Consider the following 20,237-nt stretch of genomic DNA (forward strand, 5'->3'; position numbering starts at 1 on the left):
TTGGTGACGACCTGATGTGAAGGGCGACTGTTCCAGAGTTTGGCTGCAGCCATCGATAAAGCTCACCTCTGTTTTTACGTCTAGTTCTGGTCAGAAGCTGCTTATCTGCAGACCTGAGGGCTCCACTTGGATTCTTTTGTTAAAGAGAGATAAGATGGAGCCAATCCATTCACAGATTTAAAGACAACCAGATCTGGAAGTGGATTCTACCACGTACTGGTAACCAGTGGAAAAAGCTGGTGATGGGTCGTCTAGCACAGACCCACCGCTGGAACCAGACAATTGATGAGGGAGAGAACTGTGACAGCGCCGTTCCTTCACTTGACCTCAGTCGCTCTCGTCTGCTCCCTCGTAACACTGCTCTTTATTGAGCTTACATGAATATGCACAAGTTCATTATGACGTCTTACACAGGTATGAACAAAGAGTACCAGTCTGTGCATAGTGTGTGTGTGTGTGTGTGTCTGTGTGTGTGTGTGAGTGAGTGAGTGAGTGAGTGAGTGAGTGAGTGTGTGTGTGTGAGTGTGAGTGAGTGAGTCTGTGTGTGTGTCTGTGTGTGTGTGTGTGTGCGTGTGTGTGCGAGTGTGTGTGCGTGTGTGTGAGTGTGTGTGAGTGAGTGTGTGTGTGAGTGTGTGTGTGAGTGTGTGTGCGAGTGTGTGTGAGTGAGTGTGTGTGTGAGTGTGTGTGTGAGTGTGTGTGCGAGTGTGTGTGAGTGTGTGTGAGTGAGTGTGTGTGAGTGTGTGTGCGAGTGTGTGTGTGCGTGTGTGTGTGAGTGTGTGTGCGAGTGTGTGCGCGTGTGTGTGTGCGCGTGTGAGTGTGTGTGTGTGAGTGTGTGTGTGCGCGTGTGTGAGTCTGTGTGTGTGTGAGTCTGTGTGTGAGTGTGTGTGTGTGCGTGTGTGAGTGTGTGTGTGTGTGTGTGTGAGTCTGTGTGTGAGTGTGTGTGTGTGTGTGAGTCTGTGTGTGTGAGTCTGTGTGTGTGTGAGTCTGTGTGTGAGTGTGTGTGAGTGTGTGTGAGTGAGTGTGTGTGAGTGTGTGTGAGTGTGTGTGTGAGTGTGTGAGTGAGTGTGTGTGAGTGTGTGTGCGTGTGTGTGTGAGTGTGTGTGTGCGTGTGTGTGAGAGTGTGTGTGTGTGTGTGTGTTCCAGATGTGACCCTGTGACCCCAAAGCTGGTGCTAAGAGTCCAGCGGTCCCCCTAACAAAGGGCTCTTATACTTAACCAGACACAGAGTAGGTGTCCTCCTACACCAGGGGTCTCAAACTCGCGGCCCGCGGGCCAATTGCGGCCCGCAGGACGATAGTTTTTGGCCCCACCTTAATATGAAAATGTAATGTTAGTTTGATAATGTATGACACTTTACAGTGTTGTGGGCGGAGCTGAATTAACCCACCAATCAGGGCGGGATATGGATCTCAGGGGACACCAGCCGGGCTTGATGCAAGCAGGGAAACATTTCTCAATGAGTCAAAGTTCCAGCAGCGTTGCCCTGGAGTGTTTCTTTCTTTCCTGTGCCTGGCTGGCTTCCTCCTTTCTATTGGGCAAACGCCGACATTCGCCCCAGCGCGCTGCGTTCACAACACTTCAAAAAAAGTTGTTTTTTTAAGTTGCTGCCCAGCGGGACATTATACGTATATAGATTTATACACACGTCAGTGGGATTTAAAGTTATTTTTCCACAGAGAGAGATCTCATATTAACTCTCACAGTGATGCGTAGGCGGCGGGATAAAAGAAAAGTCATGAACTCAATGCAGCCCAATTTAGTCTGCAGTCACATAGCGACACCTGTTCATCGGCAACAACAGTCCCCGGTAACCCGGACTAATTATAGGGTCGCACCGTAATTTGTGGCTCCATGTTTTTATTTGCATCACTGCGTTTGCATTGCCGCAAACATGAACATTACATATATTTCAATATAATGTAAAAGCAGTCAAAACAACTAACATCAGAAACAGCTGATGTTATTTGTTATATGTCACGGTGTCATTTCCGCTTCTTTCTCCTGTAACAACAGCCCGGCGCCGTGAGCAGTCGCCTTTTTTGCGCTCGCTATCCCTGCACTTTCTACCATCTGCAAACGCCACGGTGTTCGTGTCGTCATGAAAGACATGAACATCGAGCGTAAAAACAAAGGAGACTGCTACCGGCTTTTTATCTGCCGATCGCCGTGCTACGGTTGCAAGAAAAAGAAGCAGAAATGACGTTCTCTACGCGTTGAGACGTTCCCCGTCCGTCGGCTAAACGCTTGATTGAAACTTCAATGCGACAGTGACACCAAGTAGAATTATGAATGTCACATAGCCCCAAACATGTCTTTTTCAAAGCCTGCGGTGAAGAGAAAGGTTGGTGATGAGCACCGACAATTTCAGGAAAAGTGGGAAATGCAATATTTCTTTGTTGAGCACAGGGGCACCCCGACCTGTCTTATTTGCACAGAGAAAGTTGCGCTGCACAAGGAATACAATTTGAAACGTCATTACACAACTAGACATGCTGAGCTGGATGCAAAATACCAGGGAGACGAGAGAGCGAACCGGGTTGCCAGTCTTAAAACAGATCTACTGAGGCAGCAAGATTTCTCCAAGAAAGCAACCAAAGAGAATAATGCAGCAGTCGGAGCCACGTGGTTAGTGAGATGATTGCTAAAGCAGGGAAGCCATTCACAGAAGGTGCATTTGTCTAAAAGTGCATATTGCAGGCTGCAAATATAGTCTGTCCGGGAAAGAAAGGTCAGTTTAGCAACATCAGCCTTTCTGCCAACACCGCAGCAGATCGCATTTCTGACCTGTCAAGTGACATTTATGACCAACTGTGTGAGAAAGCCAAATGTTTCAGTGTATACTCAGTCGCTCTTGATGAGACCACAGACATCACCGACACTGCCCAGCTCCCAATGTATGTCCGTGGTGTTGATGACAGTTTTGAAGTGATGGAGGAGCTGCTCACAGTAATTCCAATGCATGGCCAGACCACCGCTCAGCAGATATTTACAAGCTGTGTGATGCCATTGAGAATGTTGGTTTGCCATGGAAGAGGTTTGTTGGAATAACAACAGATGGAGCGCCATCAATGACAGGGAGGAAACATGGACTGGTGGCACAAAACAAACTGGAAGAGGAAGGCGTGGAGGAGGCCATTGCTCTGCACTGCATCATCCATCAGCAGGTCCTTTGCAGCAAATGCCTGAAGTTTGACAATGTGATGTCTATTGTTGTGAAATGCATCAACCAAATCAGATCCAGGGGCTTAAAGCACCGAAGGTTCTGAGCTTTTTTAGAGGAAATGGAGTCAGAATATGGGGATGTGCTCGACTTCACTGAGGTACGTTGGCTCAGCAGGGGAAATGTATTAAAGAGACTTTTTGAGTTGAGAGCAGAAGTGAAGCCTTCATGGAGAAGGATGGAGTTAGTGTTCCTGTGCTAACTGATCCCAAATGGCTCATGGACTCAGCTTTTCTTGTTGATATGACACATGAGCTTAATGTACTGAACAAGACGTTACAAGGCCAGGGGCAACTTGTCAGTGCTGCCTATGACAACGTGAGAGCATTCTCCACAAAACTGGCGCTCTGGAAAGCTCAGCTCTCTCAGACAAACCTTTGCCATTTCCCAGCATGCAAGGCACTCGTGGATGCAGGCACACCATTCAGTGCTGACGAGTATGTTGATGTCATTTTGAGGCTACAGGAGGAATTTGATCACAGATTTGCTGACTTCAAGACACACAGAGCCACCTTTCACATTTTTGCGGACCCCGTCTCCTTTGATGTGCAAGATGCCCCTTCTGTGCTTCAAATGGAGCTCATTGAGCTGCAGTGCAACTCTGAACTCAAAGCAAAGTTCAGGGAGGTGAGTGGAAAAGCAGACAAGCTTCGACAATTTTTGAGAGAATTGAGCCCTAGTTTCCCTCGGCTTTCCCGAATGTTCAAGCGGACCATGTGCCTTTTTGGTAGTACATACTTGTGCCAAAAGCTCTTCTCCACTTTGAACTTCAATAAGTCCAAGTACAGGTCCAGACTTACGGATGATCATCTTCAAGACATACTGAGGGTCGCAACTGCTTCCTCCCTCAGGCCAAATCTGGCTCGGCTATGCGAGAGGAAACGCTGCCAGGTCTCTAGCAGCAAGGAGTAGGCAAGAGAAGCCATGTTCAGAAGAACAGTTCATTTTCTACAGTGTTCCATTCATGTTCAGAAGAAGGTTATAGAACTGTTAATACAGACATTTCAATCTAAATACAGCAGATATAGAAGACTGAAAGATACACACAAGTTCACTGACTAAAAATATCTTATTATTATTTTTTTATGTATTACAGATTGATTTATTTTCTTATTAATTCTTAATTTGTTTATTTATTTTTCATATTTTGTGTTAAAAAATAAAAATAAAGAGATTTGAGAAGATTGGAATTTTTTAACCATGCCTTTCTTGTGGAAAACCTAATGCGGCCCAGCCTCACCCAGACTCTGCCTGCAGCGGCCCCCAGCTAAATTGAGTTTGAGACCCCTGTCCTACACCATAAATCAGTAAGAGAGGGTACGACCTCTCTCGTGGCCCCAAGTGGTGTGTGCATGCCAGAGCACTCTGGAAGGCACACAGAGTCTTTACAGACTACTCAGGATCAAACCTCTATCATTATGCAATCGATTATACAACTCTAAGCATATATGAGTAAATATTTCTAAGCATAAATGACAATCAACAATATAAACCTTACAGCTGGTTTTAATAACAATTCATTTGTTTCTCAAATGAGAAAGAGCTATCGAGAAACACTCCTAAATCTTTAGTTCTTAACTTTTCCAGTGGGCCAAGGTCAACATTATTAGATAATGCTAATTCTTTTCCCTTACATTATAACAATGTGAGGAGTTAATGCTAAGTATACTGCTATTAGTAGCTAATTCTAATTAGGGGTGAATAATTATTAGTAGCTAATGCTAATATTGTTTTCTCTTCCCTTTTAACAATGTGAACAGCTAGTGCTAGGTAGGCTGATGCTAGCAGCTAATGCTAATTTGACGTGAATTAGTATTATATTAGTGAGGAGTTGATGCTAAGTAGGCCTACTTAGCATCAACTCCTCACTAATATACCTCCCTCCGTGCTACTTTGATCTTGCCCTCTAGCCTCCTTCTCCATGGAGGGTACTGCCCCTTGTGGCTGTTCAACTTGTAGCCAAGCATCTCACTGATCACTGCTGCCGTATTGTAGATCAGCTTGTTAGTGTCGGTAATCGTTATCCAGCTGCTCTATATATATATATATATATATATATATATATATATATAACAAAACACCCAGCACGCCCCTGCGGGCGGTTTATCCTTCAAGCTCGGGTCCTCTACCAGAGGCCTGGGAGCTTGAGGGTCCTGCGCAGTATCTTAGCTGTTCCCAGGACTGCGCTCTTCTGGACAGAGATCTCCGATGTTTTTCCCGGGATCTGCTGGAGCCACTCGCCTAGCTTGGGAGTCACCGCACCTAGTGCTCCGATTACCACGGGGACCACCGTTACCTTCACCCTCCACATCCTCTCGAGCTCTTCTCTGAGCCCTTGGTATTTCTCCAGCTTCTCGTGTTCCTTCTTCCTGATATTGCTGTCATTCGGAACCGCTACATCGATCACTACGGCCGTCTTCTTCTGTTTGTCTACCACCACTATGTCCGGTTGGTTAGCCACCACCATTTTGTCCGTCTGTATCTGGAAGTCCCACAGGATCTTAGCTCGGTCATTCTCCACCACCCTTGGGGGCATCTCCCATTTTGACCTCGGGACTTCTAGGTTATACTCGGCACAGATGTTCCTGTACACTATGCCGGCCACTTGGTTATGGCGTTCCATGTATGCCTTGCCTGCTAGCATCTTGCACCCTGCTGTTATGTGCTGGATAGTCTCTGGGGCATCTTTACACAGCCTGCACCTGGGGTCTTGCCTGGTGTGATAGACCCCAGCCTCTATGGATCTTGTACTCAGAGCTTGTTCTTGTGCTGCCATGATTAGTGCCTCTGTGCTGTCTTTCAGTCCAGCTTTGTCCAGCCACTGGTAGGATTTCTGGATATCAGCCACCTCCTCTATCTGCCGGTGGTACATACCGTGCAGGGGCCTGTCCTTCCATGATGGTTCCTCGTCTCCCTCCTCTTTCTTGGGTTTCTGCTGCCTGAGGTATTCACTGAGCACTCGGTCCCAAGTCCAGCACCCTGAGGCTGTACGCTAAGCGGAAGGAAGGGGGCCGGGGACTGGTGAGTGTCAGCACCACAGTCCAGGATGAGACAAGGAACATCCAAGAATACATTGGGAAGATGGCCCCAACTGACCGAGTGCTCAGTGAATACCTCAGGCATATATATATATATATATATATATATATATATATATATATATATATATAGAGCATTATTCAATAATGCTAACACTATTTTCTCTTACTTATTAAAAATGATAGTAGCTAATACTAATACTCTTTTCCGTTGGGTAACAACGATGTGAGGAGTTAATGCTAAGTAGGCTGCTTTTAGAGGCTTATTCTAATTAGGGCTGAATAATTATTAGTAGCTAATGCTAATACCGTTTTCTCTTTCCTTATAACAATGAGCAGCTAATGCTAATTTGATGTGAATTAGCATTATATTAGTGAGGAGTTAATGCTAAGTAGGCTACCATTAGCAGCTAAAGCTAATTTGAGGTGAATAAGCATTAGTAGCTTATGCTAATACCCTTTTCTCTTGTGTTATAATGATGTGAGACGTTAATGCTAAATAGGCTTCCACGAGTGACTCCTTTCCCTTGCATTATAAAGATGTGAAGAGTTTATGCTAAGTAAGCTGCCATTAGCAGCTAATGCTAATACTGTTTTCCCTTTCTTTATACAACTTGAGCAGCTATTGCTAAGTAGGCCACTTTTCTCTGCTAAAGATTTCTGTGACCATGATAGAAACTCTGATAAGCTAATGCTGCTAAGCTAATGCTGTTTATGGGCCCTGTTAGAATCAATATTTCATTCTCATTCTGTTGTTTGAGAACAATAACAGAAAAATGTGAACTTGAGAACAAATTTATTGTGAATTCAGCTGTGAATGTAGAGTTTGTCATTATTTAAGCTTCCATTTCCAAATGTTAGCTGACACTTTATTAGGTACACTGGTATCTATATCAGGTACAACTGTGACCTAAATGTTCCTGCAAACAGACTCCTTGGAGACCCCTACATAAATATCCATGAACTATCCAGCTAGACTAGTGTGTCTGTCCCTGAAAATATTCCTGCATGTGTGATTGTTCATGTGTCATCTGCAGGAAACAAACAGGAAGTGAGTGAAAGACACAGGAAATGTTTCCAGCTCTTCCTCCTCTATCAGACATTCTTCATACCTGAGAGTGTCCAGTCTCCAGCCAGGATCCTTCAGTCCAGCCAAGAGCAGCTTCATTCCTGAGGGACCTGGATGATTATAACTCAGGTCCAGCTCTCTCAGATGGGAGGGGTTGGAGCTCAGAGCTGAGGCCAGAGAAGTACAGCCTTCCTCTGTGATCAGACAGCCTGACAGACTGCAGACACACAAAACAACAATCTGTCAACAGTTGTTTTCTCTTTGTCACAATAACATCTATCCATCCATTGTAACTTTATTTATAAGTGACAATACCCAACAGACAACAACAGTCATCTGAAGCTGTTTAACAGTGTAAGGTAACCTTCTCCACTGTGAGCAGCACTTGGTGATGGTGGGAAGAAGAACTCCCTTTGACACAAAGATCCTCCCAGTGAAAACAGGCTCCAGGAGGAGCATCTACCATGACTGGTTGCAGGGTGAGGGGAAAGAGAAGAGATGAGCTCAGAGAGACAAGAACAAAACAGAGAGACAAAAGTTAAGGACATGCAGTAGTGACATATAAAAGCATCAGGAGTGAAAAGAGGGGAGAAGAAAGCAGAGCATCATGGGAAGTCCACCAACAGCCTGAGCCTATAGCAGCATAACTAAGTGATGGTTCAGGGTCACCTGATCCAGCTCGAACTATAAGCTTTATCAAAAAGGAAAGTTTGAAGCTGATCTTCAAAGTAGAGAGGGTGTCTGTCTCCTGAACTCAAACTGGGAGCTGCTTCCACACCCAGTCCAACATAGCCAGGCTTTCTTTGCTGCTTTGACAAAACCTCAAATCCCAGTCAGAGATGATGAGCATCATCACAGTGATGATCATTTCTCTGTAACCCAGGCTTTCTGCTTCAGGATCTGTGCACGCTCACAGAACAAGGAGACCTTTAAACATCATTTCACTAAATGGATGGACTGAGCTCAGCCTACAGATGAACTGGTGCCAGAGATCATAAAGAACATCAAACAGTCAAATTCAACACTTTTAATGGAAATATGAGATTAATGCTGCAGACAATCATGAACCTGCTGAATTCATGAACATCAAGAATGCAGCGAGTGGTAAAATAAAGATTTGACCTCAGTGTGCTCAGTGTTCCTGTCTATTCCTAACATGATAGCTGCACTTTAGAGCTCTAAAACTGGAACTGAAACAAATTCAAGTCTACATTCAGAACAGACCTGGAGACACGCAAGAAAAATGCCAACATTGTATATGTGAAAACTGCTGCTGGAGCCAGATTCAAGGAGCTCAAGTGTTTACCCAGATCTTACTGAACTTACTGCAGGAACAGAGGGTTGTTGGAAGGAAACCTGTGGAAGCAACAACATCCGAGCCACCAGAGAAGAAGTTGGCCCTGTTGGTGCTTCATCAGAGTGTGAACAGGAGGAAGACTCAGCTGAGAACAGTGTGGTGGATACAGAGCAGAGCCCACCATCAGTACAGAGGCCTGTCCATTAGAGTGCTGCTCCAACATGCAGCACATGTACTTGGCCACAGCTGCAACATCTGTACCTGTGAAAGCTTCTTCTCTGTTGCTGCTCATATTGTGCAGAAGAAGAGAGTTTCTTTATCATCAGAAAATGTCAATGAGCTTGTGAGTCTTAGCAGCTGGCTCGGTGCAGAGGAGGAAGAACATGTCAGTCAGAGGAAGATAAATGCAGTTCATGTTGTCAACTCAACCTGGACTGTTGAAAGAGTTTTTCTTTGTCTGGTTTCTGACTGAGATTCTCCAAAGGAAATCCAGCACAAACACACACTTCACACACTCAAAGTCCTGCACAGTAAATGAGCTGATGAGCGTTTGTGCTGCTGCCTGATAACAGAACAATAGTTCTGCTGCTTCCTGTTCTGGAAACACACATTTATAAATGTTCACTTGCTGTTGATCAAAGGTATCATCCGCACCATCCGCTCCGAGCTCCCTGACCTGCACTCAATCTACAGCAGGCGGTGCTGGACCAAGGCCAGGAAGATCGTGAAGGACCTCAGCCATCCCAACGACAGACTGTTCTCTCTGTTGAGGTCAGGAAAGCGATTCCGCTCCCTGAAGACCAACACAGAGAGACTGAGGAGGAGCTTCTTCCCGCAGGCGATATGGTCTCTCAATCACAATCACACCACCACACAGTACTGACCCACACATATAGTTCTTACACACACACTGGACATTCTGGACATTGTTTTCACTTCATCACTTAAATCACTGCTGCTGTTATTGTGTATATATTTATTTATACTTCTTGTGTATTTTGTTCATACATTCTTATATAGTTCTATATTGTGTATTTTGTTGTACAGTTATTTTATTTTCAATTTAATTTATATATTTTATCTTATTCTTTCCCAGTGTGTTGTACAGTTATTTCATTTTTAACCTTAATTTATATTTTATTCCTTCCTAGTTAAATTTACCCTTTTTAATTTTTCATATTTATTTCCTATCTTATTCATAGCCTTTTCCTTTTTTGTTTTCTTTAGGTCACGAGCAGTTGTCCAAGCATTTCACTACATATCGTACTGTGTATGACTGTGTACGTGACAAATAAAAATTTGAATTTGAATTTGAATTTGTATGTTGAACTGCTGCTGTGTTAAAGGGAACACTGCTGTTAGAAAGCACCTGATCTGTTTCTGCACACTGAATGTTGCACTTCTCATACTGCAGTACTATTAAAATAAGTACACAATGCACTACTTTTGAACTCATGATTGAATGTTGCTGTAACAAAGCCATTAATGTGATTCAAAGTGTTCATGGTTTCCCAGCACAACAAATGATTGCACAAGTGTGACTGATCCACTTTCTAATGTGTGTGTAGCCCACACTGTGTGTCACTGTGTCACAGGTGAGTCTGTGTGTCCAGGTTCTATGAGGACAACAGGATATAGTGACTGAGTCCAGCAGCTTAAAGTCTGACTCCATCCTCCATTTAAATAACTCACAGCAACAACTGAATAGCTTTGCCTTTGTGTAGCTGACACTTCATTTTAATGTCCTTCTATTCTGGTTCATCTGGTCTCAGTTTCTATAAGCACACAGGTTTCATCAGGACTCTATGACCTCAGTAATCTTTGCTGGGCCTTAATGCTCTGAACAAAGCTGCACATCACAAGACTAAATAGAAATGAATCAGTCTTTCATTCTCACTGCTGTTTGACTTCAGCTCTCAATGTCCCACCATAACCCATGGAAAGAATTACTGTCCATCCAGGCTGCTGAACATGAAGCTGAAGAAGGTGGAGTATTGTGAGGGCTGATGGAGATGATGATGAGGAATCCAGGAGCAGTGGGTGGATGGCAGCATCAGCATGAAGGATCAGTGTGAGAACACATCATCATCCACAAAGAAAACCAGTCTGAGTGTCTGACTCTCTTGTTAGAAAGACGCAGTCCCAGCAGTTAGCTTGTCTGCTAGTTAGCTGAGAGCTAGCTCACTTGTACATTGAATACCAAACTGTGTAAACCAGGGGTGTCAAACATATGGCCCGTGGGCCAAATCCAGCCCTTGAGATAATTTCATATGTCAAATATTGATGAATTTTCAGGCTTGCTGATAATCAATGTGAGCACGGCTGAGGTTTTATTCTGATGAGCAAACCATGTGGCCAAACACTTTAAGAGACAGACTGGGATCATACCATTATGTGAAAGAAGACATGTCCCATAGACAGCAAGGGTAGTGGTATAGACCAGGGCCCGTATCCCTAAAGAATCTTTGTGTAAAAAGTGGCTCCTAGCAGCCAAATTATAAGAAAATTCTCAGAATCATGACGTTTTCTTAAAATGTCCCCTAAAAGTGACACGACAATCCCAGTTAATATAAAATATAAAATAATATATTCCTCAAGATTCCTAGCGCTTAAAAGGGCTCCTAAGGCGAGATCTGCTAAGAGCAGGGAAGAGGACTTTTAGTGGAGTTCCCCTAAGCAGCTGCACAAAATGGCCAACAGAAGAGGCAGGAGTGATGTCCTGCAAACACTGCATGACAGGGAATTATTGAGACGCTACAGATTGGATCGTGCAGGAATCATGTTTGTGGTGGATCTCCTTAGAGATGCAATTACTTCACCAACTCGACGCCACAACGCTATTACACCGGAGACGAAAGTAATCACAACACTGAGGTATTTGGCAACCGGGCAAATGCAACAATGCAGCAGTGATGACTTGGGTCTGTCCCAATCCTCTGTCAGCAGAGTCATCACCCAAACACTGACAGCTTTGTCAGAACCTAATATTGTGACACAATTTGTTTCATTCCCGCTGGATGCCCGCACTTTGCACACACATAAAAGGGCATTTATGGACATTGCAGGATTCCCTGGCGTTGTGGGTGTAATTGATGGAACACATGTGAGAATAATTGCGCCATCAGAGGACGAGGCTGTCTTTGTTAACAGGAGGAATTTCCACAGCATCAATGTGCAAATAGTCGTCAATGCGGCCTGTAAGATTTTGGACATGGTGGCTAAATGGCCAGGCTGCACACATGATGCGAGAATGCTCTCCGAGAGTGGCATCAGACAGCTTTTTGAGAGACGCTATGTGCCAGCTAATTGCCACTTGTTAGGGGACAGTGGCTACCCATGCAAACCATGGCTCCTTACACATTACCTCCAGCCACGCCAAGGGCCCCAACTAAACTATAACAGGTAAGCCAAACAATACAAAAATCATGGAAATGAAATGCAAGCAATATGTTAGAGCATCCAAGTAGTGCAATATTTCCATCAAATAATTAAAGCAGTATTCTATTGTAGGGCCCACAAGACAACAAGAGCGGTGGTGGAGCGGTGGTGGAGCGTGGCATAGGCCAGCTTAGGAGGCGCTTTCATGTTCTCCACGGAGAGGTGCGTCTGAGGCCTGAAAAAGTCAGCAAAGTCATCATAGCCTGTGCAATATTACACAATATTTGCAAGGTTAGACAGATTGCAGAACCTCTGGAGGATGGCGATGAGGATGAGGATGAAGACAACGATGAGAATGGTGGTGAAGAAGATATTTACATTCCACAGGGGAACCTAGCCCAGAGTGTGTGGTAATGTGGGGGTGTTCATGTGCTAATGGGGTTTTGCCAGTAGGGGGCGCTGTATTTGAGAGGGCTCATGAATGCCTCTATAAAAGAAGACTGACTTGTGAATGATAATAAAATGTTTGGAGCAGACGCTCGCAAAACACAAGTGGATGCTGTGTAATTATTCAAAGCTATACGAAGACAACACATGGTACCAGGAGTAAAAGTGGGAGAGCGGAAGCAATAGCAGCTCAAAGTTCTGTTTGAGATGGAAAGTTTGAAGCCTCCGGATGGACTAAAACTGGTGGGGAATGTGGACAGCAACTGGCGGTGTTTTAAGCAGCAGTTTGAGCTGTACATGGCTGCCATGGGACTGGACTCTAAACCCGATGCCAGGAAGATTGCATTGCTGCTCACGGTAGCTGGTCCTCAAGCCATTGAAGTCTTCAACACGTTTGAGTTTGAGGAAGTTGGTGACAGGAGTACGTATGACAGAGTGATTGAAAAGTTTGATGCACACTGTTCACCACAGAAGAACACAGTATATGAAAGGTATGTTTTCCGATCTCGGATGCAGCAACCAGAAGAGACTTTTGATTGCTTTGTGACTGATTTGAAGCTAAAGGCACAGTCATGTGATTTTGGAGAGCTGAAAGATTCTATGGTTCGTGATCAAATTGTGTATGGGATCCATGATAAACGGACTAGGGAACGGCTGCTCAGAGATTCCAAGCTAACTCTGGATGAGGCAGAAAGACTGTGTCATGCGAGTGAGTTAGCCCTGCAGCATGCAAAGACATTTAATGAGACGAGCGTTGCTGCAGTACATGATGGTGCAAGAATAGCTGTGGTTAAAAAGAATATGTCGCAGAAGCCCAGCAAAGAGGATACAGTGTATTCCTGTAAGCGATGTGGTAGCAGACATGCACTTAGACAGTGTCCAGCTTATGGGAAAAGATGTTTGAAATGCGATGGAAAAAATCATTTTGCCAAACAATGTCTGTCGAAAGTCAAACCCAAATCAGTGCATGTAGTTGAAGAGACTGACTTAAGCGAGACTTTCTTTGTGGGCATGGTGTCACTTGAGGATGTGAAAAGTGAGCATAACGAAACAGAGGACAGTGGGCGATGCTCAGAGTATGACGACACGTGGATTGTTTCACTCCCAATACAAGGAACTTTGGTGGCGCTAAGGATCGATACAGGTGCGCAGGCAAACCTAATCAGCATGACAGAGATCCATGCTATGAAACCAAAGCCCAAAATAATAAAGAAAAGAGTACCTCTAAAAGACTACAATGGAAAGCATATTGAAAGCAGTGGTCAATGCAGGCTTAAAGTGACAATAAAACATAAAGATTATGATGTGTTGTTTAATGTTGGTCCAGAAGGTCGTGAATCACTGCTGGGTGGCGTGACATCCAAAAGATTGAACCTAGTAGAAAGAGTGTACCACATCGGCTGTCCAGAAATAGAAAGTGGACAGCGAGGAGCAGTTGACTCCATTGTACAGCATTATGAGGATGTCTTCAAAGGTTTGGGATGTCTACCATGCAATTACAGTATCCAGCTGAAAGAGGATGCAAAGCCAGTGATCCATGCACCACGTAGGGTCCCAGCTCCACTGAAGGACCGTTTGAAGAAAGAACTTAACAGGATGTTACAGTTGCAGGTCATTACAAAAGTGGAAGAGCCGACTGCGTGGGTAAACTCAATGGTGTGTGTGGATAAAAGGAATAAAAACAATGATTTGAGAATATGCATGGACCCTGGTGATTTAAATCAAGCCATAAAACGTGAGCACTACCAGATACCAAAGCGTGAAGAGATTGCAAGTGAAATGGCAGGTGCCAAATACTTTTCAAAGCTAGATGCAGCACAGGGTTTCTGGCAAATAAAGCTGGATGAGAAAAGTTCAAAATACTGTACTTTCAATACACCTTTTGGCAGGTATAGATTCCTCAGAATGCCATTTGGCATAATCTCAGCATCTGAGATTTTTCATCGTGCCATGGACAACATGTTAGAGGGTTTACAAGGTGTTCGCTGTTATGTTGATGATGTGGTTACATGGGGCTCCACCCTACAAGAACATAATGAAAGACTGGTGAAGGTGCTGCAGTGGATGAGGGAGAATGGATTAAAGCTAAATCGTGACAAGTGTCATTTTGGTGTGAAGGAAATAACATTTCTGGGAGACAAATTCTCTGCTGGAGGTATTGAGCCAGATGAAAGAAAAGTAAAAGCCATCGCAACAATGCCACGCCCGACAGATAAGAGAGGTGTGCTCAGAGTGATGGGGATGATAAACTTTGTAGGAAAATTCATACCTAACTTGTCAGTGAGAACATCAGCACTAAGGGAGTTACTTCGTGATTCCATAGAATTTAAATGGTCAGCGAGGCATGAACAAGAATGGAATGATTTAAAAACCACACTGACAACGCGCCCAGTGCTTGCCTATTATGATCCAACTAAGAGTCTGAAAATCTCGACAGATGCCTCAAAGGATGGGCTTGGAGCTGTTTTACTTCAGGCTGAAGAAGGGGGCTGGAAACCGGTTGCTTATGCTTCTAGATCCATGACTAAGTCTGAAGCTAGATATGCTCAGATTGAGAAAGAATGTCTCGGAATGGCATATGGATTTGATATTTTTCACTGTTATGTTTATGGTCTTCCTACCTTTACAGTTGAGACAGATCATCGTCCTTTGGTGTCAATCATTAAGAAAAATCTGAACGAGATGTCGCCGAGGATTCAACGTCTCATGATGAAACTACAAAGGTACAGCTTTGACTTGATATACACACCAGGGAAGCATTTAGCTTTAGCGGATGCACTGTCGCGACCATCAGAGGTGTGTCACGCAAGCTCCACTGAGAAAGACGTAGGCGATCATGTTAATATGATAGTGGAGTCTCTGCCAGTTTCTGACGCAAAAATAAAACAAATATGCGAGGAGACAGCTGCCGACAGGGAGCTGCAAATGGTGATGGAAAATATCCAAGGAGACTGGCCCAAAGGGTCTTGTTCAAAGTATTATCATGTTAGATCGGAGCTCAGTGTGGTAAATGGACTGCTGTTGAGAGGCAATAGGATTGTGATACCACATAGTCTGAGACAGTTGATACTTCAAAGAATACATGAGGGACATCTGGGAATAGAAAAGTGTAAAAGGCAGGCTAGAGACACTGTGTACTGGCCTGGCATTAATAAAGACATTGAGACCATGGTCGGAAAGTGTGAAACATGTAACAAGTTTCAGAGCAGACAGGCAAGAGAACCCATGATGATTCCTGAACTTCCTACAGCGCCTTGGAGGAAAGTCGGAACAGATTTATTTCATTTTAATGGGAAAGACTATCTGTTGGTGATCGATTATTACTCTAACTTTCCTGAGATTGCTCTGCTTACAAGTACAACTGCTAGTAATGTGATCACACATGTGAAGTCTATCTTTTCAAGGCATGGAATACCTGAAACTGTCATTAGTGACAATGGTCCTTGCTATAATTGCAAAGAATGGCAGAATTTCGCAAGAGAATACGGCTTTAAATATGTCACATCAAGTCCTCAACATCCACAGGCAAATGGCAAGGCTGAAAAAGGAGTGCATATCATCAAGCAGCTTCTGAAGAAGGCTACAGATAGTCGATCAGATCCTTATTTAGCTCTGCTGAGCTACAGGACTGCTCCTCTTGACTGTGTTTATCCCCTGCAGAATTGCTGATGAATCGTAAGCTACACACAACTTTGCCCTGCTATCCAGAATGCAAGCAGAGTGAAGGAATTATAAAAAAACAAGAGCATCTGAAATGGAAACAAAAACTGCGATACGACAAGGGGACAAGAGCACTTGGGTTGCTTGCAAAGGATGATGTAGTGAGAATTCAAGATCAGAATGCATGGAGCAGGAAAGCCATTGTTCTTCAGGAAGCAGGTCCGAGATCATATGACGTAAGAACTGAAGAAGGACGTGTTCAGAAGGAACCGTCGTAACTTGCTGAAGACTAAAGAGACATTTCAGGAGGAACAATCTGGTGAGGAAGATGAAAATGTTGATGTGTCACATGCAGAGACAGTGTCTGGTTTGAAACCATTGGATGGACATGAGGAGAAGAGTGCAGTTGTTTCAGAACCGGTATTGAGGAGGTCAGAGCGTAAGGTCCAAAGACCAGTTAGGCTTAATTTGTAAAGCTACGACTGGATTTGTTTTTATCTAATATTCTGATGGTGTAAAAAAAAAAGAAAAAAAAAAGGAGAAGACATATTGATGTAATACAATTATGTGTATATGTTGATTCGTGGGACCTGTGTTGTCAGAGAAAAGGGGATGTGGTAATGTGGGGGTGTTCATGTGCTAATGGGGTTTTGCCAGTAGGGGGCGCTGTATTTGAGAGGGCTCATGAATGCCTCTATAAAAGAAGACTGACTTGTGAATGATAATAAAATGTTTGGAGCAGACGCTCGCAAAACACAAGTGGATGCTGTGTAATTATTCAAAGCTATACGAAGACAACACAGAGTGGACTGCCTTACAGGGCAAACTTCACAAATTTACATTTCAGGCAAGCTGAAGCCCCATGTCTTTTGAGAACTTTTGATGGTATTAAGAACTACCACAGTTTTACTGCACATCACCTGCAATTGTTAAATGCAAGACACAGAACACAATCTGTAAATGGTTTATTTTTTAGGTGTTCAATGTTAAGGCGGTAGTACTCCTCCTGTAGGGAAAGGACTTTTTTTTGTTGTTCACACACATCAATTGTGAGTTGCAATCTGCTCTCCTGCAGGGATGCTGACGGAGCAGGTGCTGCGGATGGGAATGGTGTTTGATCAGCCGGGCTATTCTGATATTGTGTCCCAGGCGTGCCTCTTGCCTTGGCTAGTGACAGTTGGGCCACATTTTCCTCGTAACATACCTTTATGTTCGTTCACCAACTGGGCCAGCAACAAACCTATAACCCCTACAGCTTACTATTAATTTTCCAGATATTTTCTTGAATGTGAAATATTATTTACAATTACAGTTAGCATAAGATTAGAGTGTATAATTATGTTTATTGATTTGAGGGTACATCCTTTGCTCATTATCACCAAAAGCTCATTTCCATCAAACTTGTAGGATCAACCAATCACGGCTTTTGAAATGATGACTCATACCTAGCAACGGGTCAACCACACCTCCTCACTAAGATAGGATTTCCCATCCATTCCTTGCTCAGAGTTCACTGAAAATGTTCTGGAATCACTTCTAAGCTAAAACTCCTGGCAAGGAATTTTTAGGTTACGTTAGGAGCTCTCTGAGAGGATTCTCAGAATCTTTAGGGATACGGGCCCAGGTACACAGAGAAATGGGAGCTGTATTGAAATGCAAGCGTGTCAGGAAAGAGTGAAAAGGCAAAATGAGCAGCATATGGCTGCATTTCAGTGATATTGGAGACCACAAAGCTGAGTGCAACATTTATACAGGAGATATACAGGAGACGCTGAGAGTAGAACTGATAAAATTAGGAGCTGGCTAAAGTGAGACCCATTTTTATTTCCACCCATTTTCCACTGTGGAGGACAAAAGGTTTCAAACTGGTCCAGGTCTTAAACCTCACCTGTTCTTCCTAATAGCACTAAATGGATAAAAATAAGGCTTTTATGAAAACACTGAATAAAACTTGCTGCCTTTAAAAAGACTAAATGTACAGTTCAGTATTGAATACTACATAAAATAAACTATATATAAAGTGTGTCTGAATGGCAGAGATGCAGAAATATGTGCATGTAGCACAGAGCCACGGCTCAGTGTCTGAATGAGTCTCACAGACCTGAATGTGCTGTTGAAGCCATTTATAATTATAACGTAATTCTTTACTCATTTGATCTGCTCCTTACCACAAGCCACCAGACGTAGAAGGTTTTGGACTTTTAACTATATTTTCTGAAGTTTTACAACTTTTCTGACTGTTAAAAACCTCGTTATGGCCATTCATGCTGTACAAAGTAATTAGACATGTGTGGTATCTACAGAAACGTCAGAATCTCAGCTAAAAGTTCACAAAACCATCTCAACAACCACCAAACAGCTGAAACAGCAGGTGAACAGATTACACAAAAAAGATGTAAACACAAATCCCCCTGATCATCTGTTTTTTAAACATGAAGCGTCGTTTTGGACGTTCATTTACTGCTGGTTCAGTGAATTTTGGTTGGACAGTGATGAAACCTGCAGCCTCAGAATCTGTGAGAAGTCTGCTTCCAGCACGCAACAGCATTGTTGTGTTGTGTGCTGTGGATCCACCTCTGCAAACTCATCACTGTTTCACCATCATGTTTCTACTTAGACAATAACAAAGGAAGCAGTTCCCAGGAACTACTTCCTGTCTTGTTAACATAAGAGTATGTTGCCCTTCAAAACACCTCCACTTCTCCTCTTATTAGAGGACTGCCTTATTATTAATCTGCTAATTCTGTCAGTTGATGAAAGAAAAATGCTTGATCTCACCTGAGAGTTTCCAGTGTACAGCGTGGACTCTTCAGTCCTTCAGACAGAAGCTTCACGCCTGAATCCTTCAGGTTAATGTTACTCAGGTCCAGCTGTCTCAGATTAGAGGTCTGAGAGCTGAGACCTGAGGCCAGAGCTTCACAGCTTCTCTCTGACAGGTCACAGTGACTCAGTCTGAAAAATAACAGATAAACAATTACAAAAATAAAACACTTATGTTGAAGCGTAATGAGATACTATTATATTTAGCAATATTTCATCTTGTTTTGTCAGGAAACTGAGCACTGATGCAGAGCAACATGTGGAGAGAATCAGAGGAGAAGAAGTGAAGAGAGAACAGCAGTAAAACAACACTGAATTGTTCAGTGTGCTTTTGATATCAACAGAATGTGTCAAATTTCTTTATTTTGTATTTGTTTTAGTAGAATTGATGATTATCACTTAGATAACAACCACAGGCCAGGTCTAAATTGCACTTTGGTGACAGTTACACCCAGAAATATTTCAGAAACGTGGACAATTTGTGCTCCATTGTATTCAGTATTGAACAAACTGAGTACCGATGACCACTTAATATTTTTGATATTTTATTTGAGTTGTTCCACCTGATCTGTGTTAACTAGAATAAACATTTAAAAACTAAAGCTATGATCACATATTTACTTACAGAGCTTTGTTGGAGGTTTTGACCACTGGCAGCAGCCTCAGAAGAGCCTTTTTAAAGGCTCATGTTCTCACTTAGATCATCGATTTCTACTTACATTTCATTCTGGGAAAAATGGGGATTACTTTGAAAACAGGAATTATTTTCCCCAAAAATCAGCCCTGGATTAGTAAATCAGTCCAACATGTTCTCAGGCAGAAGAAGCTGTCTTGTTATGAGGGAGAGAAGAAAAAGATCGAGGCACAGAAACTTGTTGAAAGAGAGATAAAGCAGCTAAAATCAGGTCTAAAAGTAAAGCAGAGCATAGGTTGAATAAGTTCGCAGTCATTGGGGTGGCTGTAGCTCAGGCGGCAGAGCAGGTCAGCCACTAATCAGAAGGTCGGTGGTCCGATCCCAGGCTGCCTCCTGGCTGCATGCCAAATATCCTTGGGCAAGATACTAACCCCATGTTTGCCTACTGGTGGTGGTCAGAGGGCCCGGTGGCGCCTGTGTCCGGCAGCCTCGCCTCTGTCAGTGCGCCCCAGGGCAGCTGTGGCTACAATGTAGCTTGCCAGTGTGTGAATGGGTGAATGACTGAATGTAGTGTAAAGCGCTTTGGGGTCCTATGGACTAGAAAAGCGCTATACAAAATGCAGGCCATTTACCATCATCTAAAGAGCTTAGAAAAAAAGGCATCTGGACTTCTT

At 43.5% G+C, this 20,237-nt stretch overlaps 1 protein-coding gene across 1 annotated transcript in view; it reads right to left on the reverse strand.

Annotated features, from left to right (window-relative positions):
• The window catches only part of LOC147337028 (uncharacterized), a 642,403-nt gene that overhangs the window by 108,535 nt on the left and 513,631 nt on the right, over positions 1 to 20,237 (reverse strand). The window contains exons 28-29 of the mRNA XM_086286246.1: positions 18,888 to 19,061; positions 7,371 to 7,544 (exon numbers count right to left, since the gene is read on the reverse strand). Of these exons, the coding sequence (XP_086142372.1) occupies positions 7,371 to 7,544; positions 18,888 to 19,061 (348 nt within the window). The remainder of the gene's footprint in view (positions 1 to 7,370; positions 7,545 to 18,887; positions 19,062 to 20,237) is intronic.

The sequence above is a fragment of the Aulonocara sp. 'chitande type north' Nkhata Bay genome, linkage group LG3 (assembly GCF_057382095.1).
Source record: "Aulonocara sp. 'chitande type north' Nkhata Bay isolate Kocher_YH1m ecotype deep benthic linkage group LG3, A_spYH_male_GT1.1, whole genome shotgun sequence".
Lineage (NCBI taxonomy): Eukaryota > Metazoa > Chordata > Actinopteri > Cichliformes > Cichlidae > Aulonocara > Aulonocara sp. 'chitande type north' Nkhata Bay.